This window comes from Pygocentrus nattereri, chromosome 27, assembly GCF_015220715.1.
Source record: "Pygocentrus nattereri isolate fPygNat1 chromosome 27, fPygNat1.pri, whole genome shotgun sequence".
Lineage (NCBI taxonomy): Eukaryota > Metazoa > Chordata > Actinopteri > Characiformes > Serrasalmidae > Pygocentrus > Pygocentrus nattereri.
The window spans coordinates 18,973,220-18,992,024 of NC_051237.1; the positions used below are offsets into that span (position 1 = coordinate 18,973,220).

The window sequence follows — 18,805 nt, forward strand, 5'->3', positions numbered from 1 at the left end:
TTTACAGTGTTCTTATATCTAACACTTTCTAATCCATACAAACTATATCTGACAGTCACTTGCATAACTATTATTATAATTCTGTTACCCGACGCAGCCCAGAGGAGTTTGTGTTTTATTTTTGAGTTTTGGCTCTTCTCAGAGCTTCTTCCTCATGTTCTTAGAGGGTTTTTCCATTTACTGTTACCATCCACTTGTTAGTTTCCCAGCTATGTGGAAGCTGCTTTGTGGCTATGTCAGTTGTAAGAGGTGTTGTTTATATAAACTTACATTGAATCAAACTGAATATATAATGGTTATTTTGCTGTTTGTTTAACTTGGTTAATATATGGTGATTTTATAATATGTGGTGATTTCACAAGCACACTCTCAGGATAAATGGCTTTGAATAATGTGTTTAATATGTTAAGACTGCTGCACAGTACTTTATATTTGGAAACAAGAACAAGGTGTCATTGTGGACCCATTATCATATATGATCCACCCTGATGTGTCATTCACATCACTAAAGTCTCTTCACCTCTGCATTCTATTGATAAACATCAAAACAGGCCAAAATATTAACAGAATCTTGAGACTCCAAATGTAAATGTTATATGATATTTGCTATTCTGTGTTATTTAATAAAGAAAGTGATGACATTTCAAGACTCATTTTGCACATGTAGAAGTTCTTATTAGTGACCATTGACATTTTCTGTGAAAATGTCCCTTTCTCTGACGCAGCTACCTGGACAGTGTGACTGGCAAAACAGTGGTCTGACTCCAGCATTGTCTTGCCTGTCTATCGTCTACTCATCTCAGCTTTCAGCATATCTTTCTGCAAGGATCTGACTGAAGAGAAACAGACAAGATGATGGACAATAAACGTGATCATGTTGTCATGGTGACAACAGAGGGAAGGTTTCAGGGTTAACTTTGAAGCAAAGACACACACTTTCATTACTCCAGAGCACGAGCGGACAGTGTTCATTCTGGAAACTCAGGAAACAATTTCATTAAAATGACTGCAACAGTGCTACATTTTACAAACGCTGCAAATACAGAAAACTGTGACGGAGATGGATCCATTGGCAGGTTTATTAAAAGAAAGGCAATCCAGAACATGTAGTCATAAAGGAAAAGCAAAGGGGTCATAACAGTGAAGCAGTCCAAAAAACACAGGTAGCAGTACCAAAGGGAGAAACGTACAAAGACGAAAGAGAGTCCAAAAACTCAGTAAAGGTTCAAAATACAAAAAGAAAAACCCACAAAGGAACTGGCAATACTTCGCACTGAAGTGCTGTGTTTGGGGAGTATTTGAGGTGAGGCGCACTGGGGCAGTAATGTGCAGATGACATGATCTTGGAGGCTGACTTGGAAATGGGGCTAGTACTCAAGGGAAAGAGACCACTGGTGGCCAGGTAGGGAATTACAGACAAAAACACATGAAGCTTCAGACAGGAACGCTGTCAAGTCAGTCACATCACAAAGGAAATGTTTCCAGAGAACGCTTAAATGGGATAGAGCCATTCAACCTTTTGTGTAGCATAAACATTCACCAGTAAAAGTAAGTTAACTTTTATTTGAACAAATATCATTATATCATGATTAGCTGAAGGGTGTAACTGTAAAATTTCAAAATGACAATAGCACATATGATAACTATTGTAGGAAAGCTATGACACGTCAGAAAGCTAACTAGCCAGCCATGTTCACCATGAACTTTATGGAACATAAATTTATGGTCTTATCATCTTATCAGATTTTTCAACCCCTCTTCTGGGTCTTATCAGCCACTGTACAAAAGAGACAAAGAGACTAAATGACAACAAAAGTTATATTTCTTTAAATCTGTGTAAGCAAAGAGTAAAATAAACTTACAAACTTCTAAACCTCTTGTTATTCAGTGCTTTTCTGTGGCGGTTTATCTGCTTCCAGTTGGCAGAGACCCTTTTTCCGAGTGGTGCTGCTCAGAGCTTCTCTCCTAGTATTTGCAGTCGCTTAGCCGGCTGCAATAGTGTTTATGACTATTGGATTATCCATATATTCCAACACACCCCTGGACAAAAGTACATTGCATGGGTAAAACAGTTGCGGCCATCGCAAAGCTGGAATTTTGCCTGTAATTCTGTTTATTTTTGTAGATAACTGCATGTCATGGCGTGTCAGAAACCAAAAAAGCAAGTCTGTTTCAGACTACTTAACAACTTTACACAGTTTAAGGCAAGAGTGTGATTATTTAGCCATGTTTACTGTAATAGCTTTCAATACTAAACTACATTAGTACCAACTCCAGTGGAAAACAAAAGAAGCAAATTCCAAACACCGGCTGATTGATTATGGTGAAGGGAAAATTGTGTACACTTGGCTTTGTATTACTTTTTAAAGCATTACGTTAAAAAGTCAGCCAATTACACACCTTTATCATTCTAAAGTGCTGAGTTAAGATTAGAATAACCTGCTTAGTCTGAAAAACAACAGGACAGAACAACAGTAACATTTCATTATATTCTTGACACCTTTGAGGACTTTTCCTACTTCGAAAGGTTTTATGATTGCCAGTTTGGTTTTATTTTCTTTGAATATTCACCAAGCTTATGGTCTATGATTTATTTGCACATTTTAAGTGGCGTTCAGATGTCAATCAGCACCAGGGTTTTTTCCCAGTGTGCTTTTTATTGGTCCCACTTGTTGGACCCCACCCCTGTTTCAACAGAGAGAGCAGAACTGTTTTCATTGGAGCGTTTGACAGGTGCCAAGAGTTGTGACTTGGCTTTTCAGCACCTTAACACACGGCAGTGTGTGTTATTCCTGCACTCTTCGCCTTCCCCCACACACAAACGCCTACACACACAGACATACACACACAGGTGTGGGAAATGCCAAGCAGAACCTTGGTTGAATGCACAGCCCAAACCTACAAAACATACACAGACACTCCTACTCTTTCAGAAAGCCTTGGTATTTGCTTAAAGGCCTGGTCACAAAAAAACCACTAAGCACTGTGTTCTAATCACAAGGATTTTGCACCATAGAGAAGATTAGTGTTCCATGAGGGGACTTTCTTTTCAAGTGTGGTGTGCATAAACAACGTGAATCATTGAACTTATTTGAGTCAAATGTGTACATCGCCTCTACAGGAATAAAAAGCATTAATCATTATTACCAGCAGTAAACTGAAAGACAAAAACATTTAAATGTCACACATTTTTAAATGAATTTTATGAAAGTAGAAATGTTATTCACATTTCAATCAAGCAAATTCAGTGCTCACTTTTTTCGCATTAAATTCTTGAGAGAATTTTCTGGCAGAAAGCAGCATCTTCTCTCTCTACTGCACTTTTCATAAACATGACTGTTTATTATGTTATCTTTATACACCCCTGTTGATTTCCTAAGGAAAATAGGTGAACACATCCTCTCCAGGGAACAAACCCTAAGCATTATTCTGCAAATGCCAGCACACAACTTCTGTTTTTTTGCTGAGTTTACCTAAAAAAATGATATATCCTCTGTAAAGGATGTGCTAACATATTTCTGCTCAGAAAATTATTAAAACGTACTTTTCCCAGGGATAACCAAAGTTCTGCATACCACTTTATAAACAAACAAACAAACAAATAAATCAATTATATTTATTATAGAGTTCAAGATTAAGTAGTCTGATTTTCCTATTTGCCTCTTAAAACCTGTAACCAAATAGCATACTTTCTATTCCTTTTGGATTAACTGTCTTTTTACGGTTGCATGTTAAAATAAACACCACTTTAAAAACAGTTTTAAAGAGTTTTTTAGGCTAACAGTGAATCTGTACTGTTTTAGATGAAAAAAATGACATGTACATCCACACACAGGGTCCAGTTTTACACTGTGCGAGCTGCTGCACTTTATGCGGTATTGCACGGTTTGTGTTGCATTAAATCATCCAATATTTAAATTTTGCTGTTCTGGAATATCGCGGGTAAAGTTGAACTGAACTGATCAGAATGCTCTCCTTCCTCTTTCTGTTGACTTATTTTATATGCTTTGTATCTTCAGCTCTGCTTTCAAGAGTCAGAATATCTTGTGCAAAGCTTTTGGTCCAGATTAGACATTTGATCTGCCTCTAGTGGCTGTATGTGGAAGCTTAGGGTGATATGGTTAGTTTGCGTCTCAGTCGACAAGAGTCTGCTTCCCTCTATGTTACGCTCTGTCGGCTTCTCACACACAGGAACACACACACACATCCCCTATTTTTACTGGCAGGAAAGTCATGATAGTTATGCTGAAGATGTCTTTATTGTGGAAAGTCCTGCAGTGTGTTTTCAAAGCCCCAAAGTGTGTGTTTGACTGTGTTGCCTGCTTCCAAGCAACAGAGAATCATTGCATAGCCCCTAACTCTGCCCTCTCTCTCTCTCTCTCTCTCTCTCTCTCTCTCTCTCTCTTACCTGAGTAGCACTCTCTGCTGTTACATAAGGAGAAGGAATCCAAGACCAAAGATTCTGTCCTCTGCTGACTTCACCTGTATTAAATCACAACTGTGCATGTGACAATGTGGGAGTGTTGTGTATTATCTGTGCTTGTGTTTTTCTGTGTCTAACTGTGCGCGTGTGTGACCGCAGTCAGAGTTATGCTTGATTCCCGGAACCCGTCTGGCTGGAGTGCATATCTCAGTTACAGGCAGCGGGCTAGAATCACACAGAGACAGCCAAACAAGCATGATGTCATGCACACACAACCCCACAGCTGTCAGCACCAATCCACACTGATCAAACTATCAGGCTGTGTGTGTTCACCAGTGTGTGTGTTTGTGTGTGTGTGTGTGTGTGTGTATGAAACCTGTATGTATGAGAGAACTGATATACATCAATGTTTGAGTGTGTGGGTGTACACATCACAGTGTGTTCAAGAGTGTGCACATCAGTGGTTGAGAGTGTGTTTACCATGCAGTCTTACTAGATTACTTACTAGATTACTTACAGTTTTGTGCCCAATTTAAAGATGACAATATACTGTTAACTACAACTTCTACTGCATTGCGCTTTTTTTCTTTCACAAAAATAAACTTTCAGTTTCATATTCTATCCTAGTTACTGTCACTGCTACAGTGGGTTTACATGCACTCAATAATCCGATAACTGCAGAAAATCAGATTTTGTCAGTAATCCGATCAATGCGTTAACATGCGCTTGGGTAATTAGATGATAGTAAATTCTGGGTCTATGTGAGTGAGGCAGTAATTCGATTTCTGCTTTGCAACGGGCCAATAAATTCACAGAAGAAGATGTGATGTAAACGTAAAACTCACACTTCATTTTTTTGAACATCATGGCACCTGAAAGTATGAACATATGAACATTATAATATGAAGAAAATTGAAATCCTTTATTTCATCAAGCATGTACTTGGTTTCAGTGTCGCTCCAAAAGTGTTTTGCTGCCATCTTGCTTATTTCCGGCACCGCTGTCCGCTTTCATTCATGTGCAGACTGAGAAATCTGAAAGAAATCCCAGTAAAAGTATACATGCACTGAGAAATCTGAGTACTGAGCTAAAATCCATCAGATTTTTTAATTGGATCTCTAGACCTTACTCCTTTATAAGGAATTGGAATATGCTGTTTACATGACCATTTATATAATCAAAAAACTGTTGAAATCTGATGAAAATAGGTAAGACAGCCCCATGTTTTTCTTTTTAGTACAGTAATGACGACTAGACGACTCTTAAAATGAATAGCCGGGCAACCCCTAATTTGTATGTGGGCTTCCTCATTAAGACCCTTATAGCTCAATATTATTGAAAACGTAGTATCTTCTCTGCATTTTGGCCTCTTGTTCACATGAAAATAGTGTTTTTGTTCACTATAAATCAAGATTTTTGAAAACTTGTTCCAGGGTGGAGATTTTTGAAAAGTAATTTTCATGCCTTCATGTGGACAGGCAAAACACACACACACAAGCCGCTTTTCTAAGCCACTTACCCTTCTGAGGGAGCAGTCACTGTGTGGTAGGCTGGGCAGAACACAGCTTTATGAAAATGTTTTTTGACTTCACCCTGTTAGCACATGTCTGTAGTTGTATACATTTATTAATATAAAAGCAATTTTAGGATGATTCGGGACTGATTGGTTAACTTGTTTATAATTCAATGTAGTGTTACTTTGAAACCCTAGTGTGGAAACATGAGATTGTACCAAGCCAAGATTTTATAAATGATGTCACCTCAAATGAAAATATTTAAAAAACATCTCATTGATTATAAAGATTCATGTATGACTTGATGATCATTAACCAAAGCCAGAATAGAATCCAAATTTCATAATTCAAATAAGGTAATAAGGTAGAAAAACTCAGCTTCTCTGCCTCATCAGCATTGTGTGAGCGTTTCAGAGATGGTGGAAGAACCATGGCAGAGCAAGCAATGATACGTTTTCTTTTGCTTTTCTAATCTTTGATTTTTTATTAAAAAACCGACATCGAATCTGCTGGACATGCTGAATTATGGAGGTCTGATGACCTAAAGTTTAATGTATTTGTAAGACATTGTAAGAAAATCTCTGCTTTAGCTCTGTGGCGCACTATATTTCATGCAGGGTACACACTCAAAACATTCTTCTAGAGTCACTTTACATCAGATTTTATGGTATATTATTAGCCCCTACAGGGCTAGCACGCTGAACACTGTGAGTGCTCTGCATGTGGTTTTTGAGATGTTATATGGATGTGGACAAAGATTTTTTTTTGGAAACGGGGGGAAAACTATGTTCTGTCAGACAAACATCTGAACATGTATGGACGAGGCCTTAGACGACTGAGAGCAGGGTTGTGTGTGCGTTAACGACAAGCAAAAACACTAAAAAAACATTTCCAGATCAAGAGATGGAGTTATGTAGGTATATTGAGAGAGAGAATTGGGAGGTCAGAGAGAGAGAGAGGGGAAACAGTGTTTTATTTGACTGGTTTTATTGGGTGTGGGGGGGGCGGGGTTGCTTTAGTAGGCCTCCTCCAGGCTGAGTGCAGCGGTCATAGTTCATCTCCTGAGAGAAGTCAAAGGTCACTCAGTCCTCCCACACTTACCCCACCCAAAATGCCCTGGGCTCTCAACTTTGACCCTTGAGGCTCTGTCGCCTACAGCCACGCCACAGAAATCTGAGGGAGATCTTTAAGGTTAAGGTTCAAAAGAAAGTGCTGGGCAGAGCTTCTCTCTCTTTCTCTTTTTCTCACTTGTGTTCCCCCCAATATCACTCTACACTTGTGCTCCTATAGAAGATTACAGTGCCAGTCCAGAAGTTCAAAGGTGCAGATAACGCACACAGATAAGTGTAAACATGCGTAGCAGGCTCAGCGCACAAATAGTAACAAACCAATCCAACGTACATCAACACACCCCTCTGTCATTAAGGGCAATTTTCTCGGCTTCCTGCTCCTTCATCAGCCCCTTCCTGTTTGCTCCCGATTGGCGGAAACACGCCAAACTCAGGAGCCAGCTCATTGGCTGGCAGCTGGGGTATCTAGAATATAGGCCCCTCCCCCCTGTCTGAGAGGGACTAGCTGTTTGCTCTGATCTTTGATCCACCAAGAGGTTGGGGTGAAAAATGGTTGCCGGAATGGAGTTGGGTTCACTGAGGGTTGGAAGGAAGATTGGGTTTAGCCATAAATAACACGTGCTTAAGGTTTTTGGGGGCAGTCACTCAGCGTTTGGATGAAAGACAATCAGTCTCCCCTCAGAGTCATAACTCTGAGCCCATCTTACATCAAACACTTAACAAAATGCTGAGAAGTGGCTTTTAGAAGCAGCGCACATGAAAATGTTGAATAAGTCATTGTAAAAAACTTCAATCTTATTCACTTATTCATCACAATGTACTGGAAGTATTTATGGAAAAAATGAAATACAGACCGGTCCATGAGCAAATGTAATATGTTTGTATTAAAATGTATTTTAGTGTAATACTCATAAAAGATTTAAATTATTTCCAAAAGTATGTAGTGGTATTTTACATAGCCTTAAATTATAGTGCTACTGTTACTGCTGCTACTGCAGAACTTCAGGTTTTAGACACCTAAGAAATAAAACACTGTTTATCTGGCAAAGTGTTTATTTGCTCGGAAATAAATACAAATAATATTGATACAATAAGCAGTGATTTTACGTCAGTCAGTGTGCTCTTTTAACCCTTTCCAAAACCCTCTATTACTTGTAGTGAATATTCAACGCCTGGTTCGGCTAATCAGTGACTCAGGTTACGTCAAGTTAAATCAAGCTTTGTGTTAAATTAAGTGTGCTGATGATGGAATTGAACACATCTATGCAATGGCTCTCAGGGGCATTGAGGAGACACCTGGAACCAAAAATTCGTCAGGCTAGCTCACAACATACCAATTACTTTTTAAAAAATAAGAAATTCTTGTTACTTTTTACTGTATTTATGTTTATTTCCACTTATTCTAATGGCATTCACAGTTCGTACCAGCAAAAACTCATATTGCCAAAATAAATAACTTCTGATAGGTGCCTAAGGCTTTTGCATAGTACATAGTAAAGATGGACTGGAAATGCTGAAATTTATAAAACAAGTTAATACAAGCTAATCTAGAATGTAATACTATTTTTAATACGATTATATAATGTATGTAAGCTATATGATATTATTTCTTATTTTACATTTTATGTTACTATAAGTTGTAACACTGTTATATTATCTAATATACTCTTCATTTGGATAACTACTGGCAATATTTCCTTTGTTGCAAATGACTATTTTTGTTATAGTCAGGTACAGAATAGCAAGCAGTACTGTTTCCCTCACATCCCACACAGCTGCTTGGAAAGTACTGGAGACCAGGATCAGACAAAAGTATATTGCTTCATTGGACTAATAAATCCAGATGGGCATTCCAACAAGCAATTGCTTGGCCATTTTGTTTCAATAAAAAAAGACTACAGTCTGAGTTTAAACATCTACTCTGTGTTTTATTAATGGCACATTTTTGTTATCAGATGTTTTCAGTTTACAGGTAGATTTTAAGGCATACTGGGAGGTAGAAAAAGACTTCACAAAGACAGGTTTGTAATGTGTCCATCTGGCAAGGAAAGCTTTTCTGTTTCAGATATCAGCATTGCACTGCCACCTGGTGGACAAGCAGATATGGTACAACATAAACCACATGATTGTTATGTCAGAAGTGACATTTAATTATAAGAGAAATCCGAGTGCAAAAGTACTTGACCATCAAAAATCATCACACATAAACAAATATAAACACAAACGTTGCAACAGTCAGAACGGCTGAATTAAGTTATTCGTTTGTTCACAGCATCAGGCAAAAGCATAAAGATATTTATCCACACATATTTTTCTCAGTATTTAGTGTGCCTACCTTCTGCTTTTATTATACCACTTCCCTCCCTTTTTTCTTCTTTTCATCTAATTCCTTTTCTCGGTACTGGCTTCTTGAGAGCTAGTGTTGAGCTCTCTTCTCAAAGTAGACGGATAGACAAAAGCACCTGTGGATTATTTTTTCAGGTCTGAAGCAAGAGTGGAGTGATTGCAACTAGTGGCATGTTAAGAGTTGGCTGCAACATAATTTCTTTGCACCTCGATGTAAGAAATTCAAATATAATGTTGTATGCAATCCAAGAATCTAACTACGTATGACATGTTAATCTTAAGTCAGTCAGGGGGGTCTCCTTTTTACCTGCCCCGTAAACCATCATCTGTTTTATTTTCCTGTCTACTCATTCATTGAAATGAATGGTTTGAAAATCTGCTCAAAGTGATTACATGACATATTACTGCCGTTTGAATCGGCTTTCTAAAAAAATGTTTTGCAACTGTTGCAGGATGCTTTACATTACGCAACTCAAGTGCAATTTAGTGTGAATACATATATACACATATATATGAAAACTGAACACGGTGATGCTAAAACTGAAGTGTCATTAATATATTGATACATTGCTTGTCAGTTGTGTTCACGCATATCAAAAATATCAAATGGTATGGTCATATGAAACTTGGCCAAAATGATGGAAGTTTCATGTTTACAAAATATTTTACAATCAAGTAAATTTTGCAACAACCACACAACACAACGGGTTAACTGGCATCTAATCTAGCCAAACTTTATTTTCTAAAGTACTCCACAATTCTACCTGAGAGGGTCCTGTAATGTAATCTGAGAAATATGTGACTGGGACAAAATATCTGTGTAAATTCCCCAAAATACCTCAGGTAGCCTAGATTGAAACATCATAGCTTGGACGCTCATGAAGATTAGAATTAAAAAGAATGAAACAAACAAACAATTAAAAATAACTTCCAGTTGATATTGATTGGAATAGCATTATGCTAATAGTGGCTCATTCGGGCTTAAATCTTGTGCAAAAGGATATAATTCACACTACCCTGTGAAGGCACACTACATGTGGATGTGTGTGATATTGGACGAGAAGTCCTGGCTCACAATCAGTGTTACAATTCATCGCAAAGGTGTTTAGTGAAGTAAAGCTCAGAGCAGTTTTTTACTTCAACTGCTTTTTAGTGATAAAAATGTGCTATGTAAAGATACCATTTTCACCAAAAATCATTATTTAGGTTTGTAAATAAATATAATTTCACACTTGTCACAGCTGCCATACTGTTGACAATACCACTGGTTAACATGACGACGACAACAGCGACAGCGATGTTTGTAGAAACACCATTTGTACAATGTAAGCTAATAAAGCGTACTGACAGATAAAATACAGCCATGTTGTGTTCAAGGAAAAACTCAATGTTTTTATAGGTTTTTGTAAGTGTTCATCCTGTTTATCATTGATTACTTCATCAAACCTGATTCACTCCATCAGACATACAGTCGCTGCTCACTTCTGTGACCAAAACAACATTTGATGGTGCAATTGATGGAAAAACACCAGATTATCGCTGACCCTTCCTCATAGAGTTTGCATGCTTTAAGCTCCTGCAGTGTGTGGCATGACTACTCTCCTTTAAAATCTGTTGGAACTTTTCCTGATGATTGGGCCCGTGCGAATGTTCAAAAATTCAAAACCGGACTTACATTAAAAGGAAAGAACATTTTACCATTTTGAAGATTTTTTGGGCAGTGGCAATTTACAAAGTCATTTGATGATTATAGATGCCTGGATATGTTATCATGTGCAATAACTGGGAAATAAATCAGAACTCAAAGATCATTTTAAGTGATAAGTGACTTATAATAACATTATGCTGACGGAACGTCAACAATACGGCCGCGGGACACTTCTTCCGGGTTTTGCAATTACTACCTACAGAGCAGATTGAGTGCTTTGTATTTTGAAGAGCTGTAGTCTTTTCTGGACATCTCTCTTCATAAGTGCTGAAAAGCGATGACATTCTTTTTAAAGGAAACTGACTGAGTCTCTGCTTTCGTAGCTTATACATTTTGTATCATTCCAAAGGAACACGTGTCTAATGTGTCCTTGTTTTCTCACAAAAGCAGACAGCAATTAATACGTTCTTTTACTTTAGAAGACATGAACAATCATTATAATTATTTCAATGTGATTTGTCACCTATAATAGCATATTTTAACATTCAGTGAACTACAGAAGTTGCTTCGGATCTAAAAATTACTGCTGAGAAATTTCGGCCTGCTGGTTAATTAAGACTTACTTTGAAAAATCTAAATCATTGACTCACAGGTCTGCTATTTATTTTCAGTATCTCTAATCATTAGTAATAAGCATTCAGAAATCTGTATTATGGCTCTGCTACATTGAATAAAGGAACAGGCAAGAGAATCATGGGCAAGCAGCACTGTCCACAGACTCAAACTATCTCTACAGAATGCATGGACTGATATTTATTTGAAACAAATTGCAATTAAAAAATAACTGGTGGGGGATGAAAATACCAGTCTGTTGAGAGGGCTGACTCAGTGAACTCTGCTGCCCCAACAGGGACTTCATTACTTGAAAGAAACATATTCATCTATTCCAGACTGAATGCTGCCAGGTTAATTGGACTGATGGTGTGAATGCCTTTCTCTTTCAGCAAATTTCAGCTGCTGATCAAAGGTCATCTGCCCTAATTAAAAACTGATTGCTTATTCTACGTGTGCATGCATGAAAGAGATAGGAGAGTGGGTAGCAGTCTGTTATATTCAGCCTTACACCCCCTCCTCTTTTTAATAGCTTCCATCTTCTCTCACCGACTGCTACTCCATTGCTACCTTTGTCTCCTCTAGTGCTGCTTGTGCTGAATTCTAGGCATGTTTTATCAGTCTTTTACAGTCTTTCCTGCTTTTGTCAAATATTCTCTTCTTTAAGGTACAACATTAAGTGCAAATAGGTATAGGACAAGCAAACGTTCCAACAGTTCTATCAATCTATCAATTAGGAGTGTTAAATTAATTTCAATTAGAAATATTTAGGAAATTATGAAGTGATTCATGAAATTTGAAATTTAACCATGGTTTTGATTCAGCTATTGCTATATAATAATTATTTTTACAGTACAACATATACAAGTGGGGAACTGTTTACACAATACTATACAATCATTGAGAGAGTATCAATAATGTAACTTTTTTTTCTTAAATTTTTAATCATAACTGCATCCATAATCGACAGGTCATAGAACACTCAGTATGCAACAAAAGGGGTTGACAATACTTTACAAAGTTCTAAGCTAAAGCCCGGGCTTTATATGACAACTGCCTAATACGGTATAATGAAAAACAGGTGTGACAGTTTAGAATTCTGGTGAAGATGAACGCTGAAATGAATGTTCATTGGTTTATGGCGATGGAGTAAGAGTCACATGGTCTCCCACTGATTCAAAGGAGTTAAAGTCCTGTGGTCCATTCAAGGACTCAAGAAACAGGTGGAGGAGGTATCCTCGGCAGAATGTGTGAAAATTCATTTATGGTTTTCAACCTTTTCCTTTATGCAGAGATTCAGGTGTAGAGATTTCTCTAGGTTCCTTGAATCAACTGATGGTATTATGCACCACAGAGGGTGAAATACCTAAAAAGCTTGAATGCTGAATGTTATTTGCTGGATTTGTTGCTGATGCATTTTGCTCATACATGACTTTCCTGGCTGTTCCTTTTATATCCAAGCATCCAATTGCATCCACCTATGTCACATTTCATAATGTTCCTGATCTTAAGTTTGCCCTATCCCACATTTTTTGAAAGTGCTGCAAGCATCAATTTCAGAAAAAGCATATATTTACAAAAACAATAAAGTTGACAAGATGAAACATATTTTCTCTTTGTATTCTCTTCATTCAAATAGAGGTCTAAGAAGATTTAAAAATCACTGTATTGTTTTTATTTGCATTTTACTTACTGTCCCAACTTTTTTGGAACATGGTTTGTATATTTCAACCATTAAATTATGCAGACATTTAGAGAAATTGGTGGAATTCCACTTTAAAAACAATACAGCTCCACATCACAGGACTTTTTAAATGTATTTCTTGCCAATATAATAAGAGATCCCTTACGAAACGTCTCCTGTCCCTCGTTGCTAAGACTCACCAAAAAATGCAATTAGTGACTGGAGAAAAAGGAGCTGCATTTGGAATTCCTGTATTAAGCATGTGCAGTTCAGTGAGGAATCTGTGTGCGTGGGGGGATGTGTGCATTTATGTATAAATACGGTTTAAAATGTCTCTGTGGACATGAAGATTGGAAGATGCCTTGCTCTACGCTTTCTCTAACACTAGGCATCCTGAGTAGTTTGCTGTTCCAGGATGTTGGTGCTGTCAGGCTGCCACTCACTGGCGACGACGACTCCAACAGAATCATAAACGGAATATTTTCAGAGGTAAGTCCAACTCTGCATCTCAGAGAAACACTCTCATACAGCTGTATTTGTTTGTTTCTGGAATTTTTCATGTATCACAGTGCATATTGCTAGATGCTTAATCATAAGGACTAGATTTTTACTCATAAAGAGGAATTTTGCAGATTTTTCAAAATTTCAAAATCAAAATATAAACAAAGTCATTCAGAGTGGTTTTATGTGAAGTGCTCCATCATAGAGAAACATGCAGAGTCAGAATTGTTCATAGAGTTGGGGTGATAGGAACCAGACACCTGAAGCATTTAATGCCATTAAAATCTCCCTCACAGAAAGCTATTACATGAAATGATTACAAATACACTGATGCTTGAGATATTTAATTACAATGGTTTTGTGATTAGTTTTTGGTCTTCAACATATTTTTAACCTTATTTTTATATGGAAAAGGTACATGCAGGGTGTTATAAGGCAAGTCTAGACAGGCAAGAGAGATCAGTCTGATCTCTGGTTCCAATAACCAGTGCTGTGGTGAGTTTCTTTCCAAGGCACCATTTCATATTAAATCACTCTGAATGTCTTTCTTTTCATCTCAGCAGTTGAATTCTGCAAAACAATTGAAAGGTATTGAGATTTTAATCAAATTTAAATGTAAATAATTTCTACAAGTATGAATAAGTTAGAAATAGTGCATTAAATCTTGGTTTGAAATACTAGTCAAATCTAAAGATTTTTCAACATTTTTCAAACATTTTCATATCTATCAATATTGATGTGATTCCAATTTTGCCATGCATCCCTAATAAAACTTTGTATCTTAACATTTCCCAAATATATCGCATTATATATCGCATTATTATGGTATCAAACTAAATTAAGTTGACTTCAATAAAGTAAATGCACACATACTTTAATGTAATGGTTAAGAAAAGTTTTAATACTCCCAGAATAATTCCATACAGTTTTGTTGATTTTCTCAGTAAATTCATCTTCTACAGGAAAGAAACTTATATATGTCATTTTCCTGCTAATGTAAGTACAAAAAATTCAACATGTTTGGAAATGGACTTCCACAGAGCAGGTATTATTTCAGTGGTGGATCATTTGTGGTGGTAGAGTCCAGACATAGCAGTGCTGATGGAGTTTTTAAACACTGTGTCCACTCACTGTCTATTCTATAGACATACTTATCTTGTTGGTTCACCTTATACATGTAAAGTTATTGATGATAGATCATCTAATGCTGCACAGTTTGTTTTAGTCATCCTCTGGTTTCTTATCAGTGATCACTGGACGCTGCCTACAGGATGCTGTTGGCCGGACACTTTTGATAGACCATGCTCCAGCAGTGACACTGATGTCTTTAAAAATTCCAGCAGTACTGCTGTATCTGAACCACTCTGTGCAGAACACATACACACTGATATGCCACTATCACATTCGTGTCACTGCATTGTTCAGAATGATCCACCAATCAAGTAATATCTGCTCACTGACCATTATGAATGGGGTAAAGGGGGCTAGCAAATGATGCAGAGAAAATGTATTTCATTTTACAGTGTCTATATCCATTATTAATCATCTTTTCCACTGTTTACAGAACAGTCAAGATATTCCACGGAGTTTAGAAATGGAGGAGTTCGCTTTCAATGTGGTCCCAACCAGTGGCAGAGCAAGTTCACCCACAATTCTGCGACTGCACCCAATATCAGCCAAACCATCACACCTGCACGCCAACCTGCCACTCCGCTTCGGCCGGGAAGCATACATCGAGCGAACACCCAAATCATCCATCAATCTTCCACAGAGGTTTGGCCGCTCTCAGGAGGGTGACCTGACCTCCGGGCAGCAGTGTAACGAGTGCCGGAGGGCTGAGTCCCCACCCTCTGCCACATTGCCACAGAGGTTTGGACGACGGAACATATTTGTTGAGGACCCTTTTCGTGCACTGGCCATATTCACACGCACCCTTGAATCACCTTTTCCTAGAGACAGGTAGGGGGTGGGTTTAGGGTTTAAAATCTGATGTACATGGTAGAAATGAGGAAACGTAACTTTAAAATGTTACATTAGTTGCCTTTTCTTCACTAAAGACCTACCAGTGGGTCCAGACTTTCATTTCTCACTTTCATAACGACATACCTTATATACTGCATTGCATTTAGTGATCTTAGGCTGCTTGGTCATGGAAACCCATTTCATGAAGTTCCCAACACATACTAGTCTAGTACTGATGTTGATTCCAAAGGCAGTTAGGAACTCAGTAGTAAGTGAGGCAACAAAGAATAGATGATTTTTATACACCACAAACCATGCAAAAATTCAAGTCTGTACAGTAGGCCATACATTACATCGAAAGTGAATTTGTCTGTATAAAATGGGCAGTTCTGGTCTTCTATCTGACTGAGCCAAGTTCTAAAATACTCGTGCCCATATTCAGATGTTCTGCTGAAATTTGAAGTGAAAATAACAGCGCAAACTTACATATTGCATTTTTCTGCACATTTTAGTGCACAGTTTGAAAAAAAAACTAAAAATATGTTGTTGTTTTATTTCAACATGTTAAAGTTAGTAAATAAGCAGTAACCATGCATTACATGTACAGTTTAATGTGCAGAAGTGTGTTCTCTGTAATGGAGGTGTTAACTTATTTTCACTTAGGACATCAATAAACATGTAATTTGACCAATGGGACCCAAACTTTCATATCCCACTATATGAACACCTCACAACAATTTAATTCTGTATTAATGTGCCAAGTCAATAAACACCACTGTGCTGTGAATGGACTGTTATGCTGCTCACATCGACCACTGATTGGAGAAATAGAGTAAGTATAAGGTATAGATGAAGTAAGGACCCAGTTTTAAACTGAACTCAGTATAAAAGTGGTAAAAACTCTTTCAGAATTAAAAAAAATGTTTTGTTTTGTTTTATGAACACTTTTTATGAATGTTTTAAAAACATTCTTTTATGAAAAGTGGTTGGTTATGTGGTTGGTGTAGTGTAGTGGGTAACACCTCTGCCTTCCACGTTGTAGACTAGGGTTCAAGCCCCCTACACTACACCAATAAGAGTCCTTGGGCAAGATTCCTAACACCACCTTCGCCTACTTGTGTAAAATGATCAAATTGTAAGCCGCTCTGGATAAGAGTGTCAGCCAAATGCCATAAATGTAATGAAGACTAATTGCTTTGTCTACTATCTTTTGCAGGACAGAAGACTATGACTACATGCTTGAAACGATACAAGAGGACGACAAAGCTTTAAAGAGCAAAAAATACATTGACTAAGACTAACAACACACAACATGTTCCTGCAAAATGTGTGTGCCTGTTTCATTCATTTTCTTACTCGCTGCATGTATTTGCATCTATACTTGTGTGCTTGTAATCTGCTGTGAGATTAGCCGTCTGTGTGAACATATATTTAGTACATCTTTTTTTCCTGAGCAGCTTTCAGCACCAAGGACAATTTAATGTGTCCTAATAACAACTATATTATACATATTAACAGTAATAATAACAACAAATCAGTAAATAGAAATAATAACAAAATGTAAATAAAACTAAATGTGTAAAGCTTGTCTTTGTGCATAAATGGGGACAGAAACATTTATTAGTGAAGTTCTGCAAACTAAAAGATCTTTGGTGAAGGTTCAGAGCTTTTCTCTTTTATACTGTTCGACCATCACATGTAACAGTAATTCAGCGAAAACGTTAACACATCCTCTACAGAGAACCCACTTCTGTACATTTTAATATACCATTATCGTTTATTTGCTGAATTTAGCACATTAGAATAAGAACCCATAAAATGTGGTCTGTGCAAAAGTTATAACATTTTATATTTAATGTTTTGTTTTTTTCCCAAAATATAAAGATCAGAAATGGTGCATTAACACATTAAAATGTGCAGAAACATACTAAGTAATATGCAAGTGTGTTTCCTGTGCAGGGAGCATTAACATAGTTTCCCTTAAAAAAAATCAGCAAAGCAGAATGAGACTCTGTGTGTTCACACTTTTGTATTTAACTGTACAAAGGTGACATTCAGGCCTGGGCCCAGACAATTTAAAGGGCAGAGGCTCTACAAAAAAACTCATTTACACCATATGGCAGATGCTCTTACCCAGAGATATAATGTAATCCTATGTCTCATCCAAGACAGACATAGACAGCTAATATCACTATTGCTAGATATTTGTTAAACGTTTTAGCAGGACCAGATAGATAAATAGACATGACCAATATTTCAATACGCATTTACTATGTACCAGAAGTGGTTGGATAGTGTAGTGGTTAACACCTCTGCCTTCTACACTGTAGACTGGGTTCGATCCCCACCAGGGTAAGCACCCTACACTATACCAATAAGAGTCCTTGGGCAAGGCTCCTAACACCACCTTGGCCTGCCTATGTAAAATGATCAAATTGTAAGTCGCTCTGGATAAGAGCATCAGCCAAATGCCGTGAATGTAAATGCAGAACAGCAAAATGTTTGTGACAGTGGTTACTGTGCTAAAAAGTCTGCATTTGACTTATTTTACTACATCCTCTACAGTTGTAATGCTCTACAAATAAACGGTATAAACGTTATTCTCTGTACTGTTATTCTACATTTAGAGAAAGAGAGAGAGAAAGAGAGAGAGATTGAAATCAGCTGAGAAATCTCATGTTTCTACCTAAAATGCTGAAATTTGAAATGGTAGAAGCAACATAAAACACAATTACTAAACATGCTGTAAACATGCTAAACTGTATGGTGACATACAGTCATATGAGCAAATTTAAACAGCCCCAGTCAAATGACATTTTGTTGATTTTTTAAGTGATAATAAGTAACATATCTTCTGTAGAAAACAAAGGTGGAGGATACTATTCTGGAGAAAGATTGTTGATATTTGAACTCAACAGTAAATCAAATACACCCCTCCCTTTAGTGCTCCTTCAGAAGCTCTGCCCCCAAATTCAGGACAGCACGTTACCAAAGTGAAAGTCATTAGGCTAGCAAACCTGTTTTCCAGACCTTCATGGCCCTAAA

At 37.4% G+C, this 18,805-nt stretch overlaps 1 protein-coding gene across 1 annotated transcript; it reads left to right on the forward strand.

Annotated features, from left to right (window-relative positions):
- Positions 1-13,654: 13,654 nt before the first annotated feature.
- npvf (neuropeptide VF precursor) lies at positions 13,655-18,342 on the forward strand. The gene is made up of 3 exons (XM_017693608.2): positions 13,655-13,786; positions 15,363-15,757; positions 16,977-18,342. Exons 1-3 carry the CDS (start codon positions 13,655-13,657, stop codon positions 17,053-17,055), a joined length of 606 nt encoding a protein of 201 aa, XP_017549097.1. The 3' UTR covers positions 17,056-18,342.
- Positions 18,343-18,805: the final 463 nt, after the last annotated feature.

Excerpts from the sequence above, each read along its gene's own strand:
- npvf (XM_017693608.2), top strand. The coding sequence starts at position 13,655 with ATGCCTTGCTCTACGCTTTCTCTAACACTAGGCATCCTGAGTAGTTTG. Across the intron at positions 13,787-15,362 it reads TAAACGGAATATTTTCAGAG|AACAGTCAAGATATTCCACG; the intron begins GTAAGTCCAACT and ends CACTGTTTACAG. Across the intron at positions 15,758-16,976 it reads TCACCTTTTCCTAGAGACAG|GACAGAAGACTATGACTACA; the intron begins GTAGGGGGTGGG and ends TATCTTTTGCAG.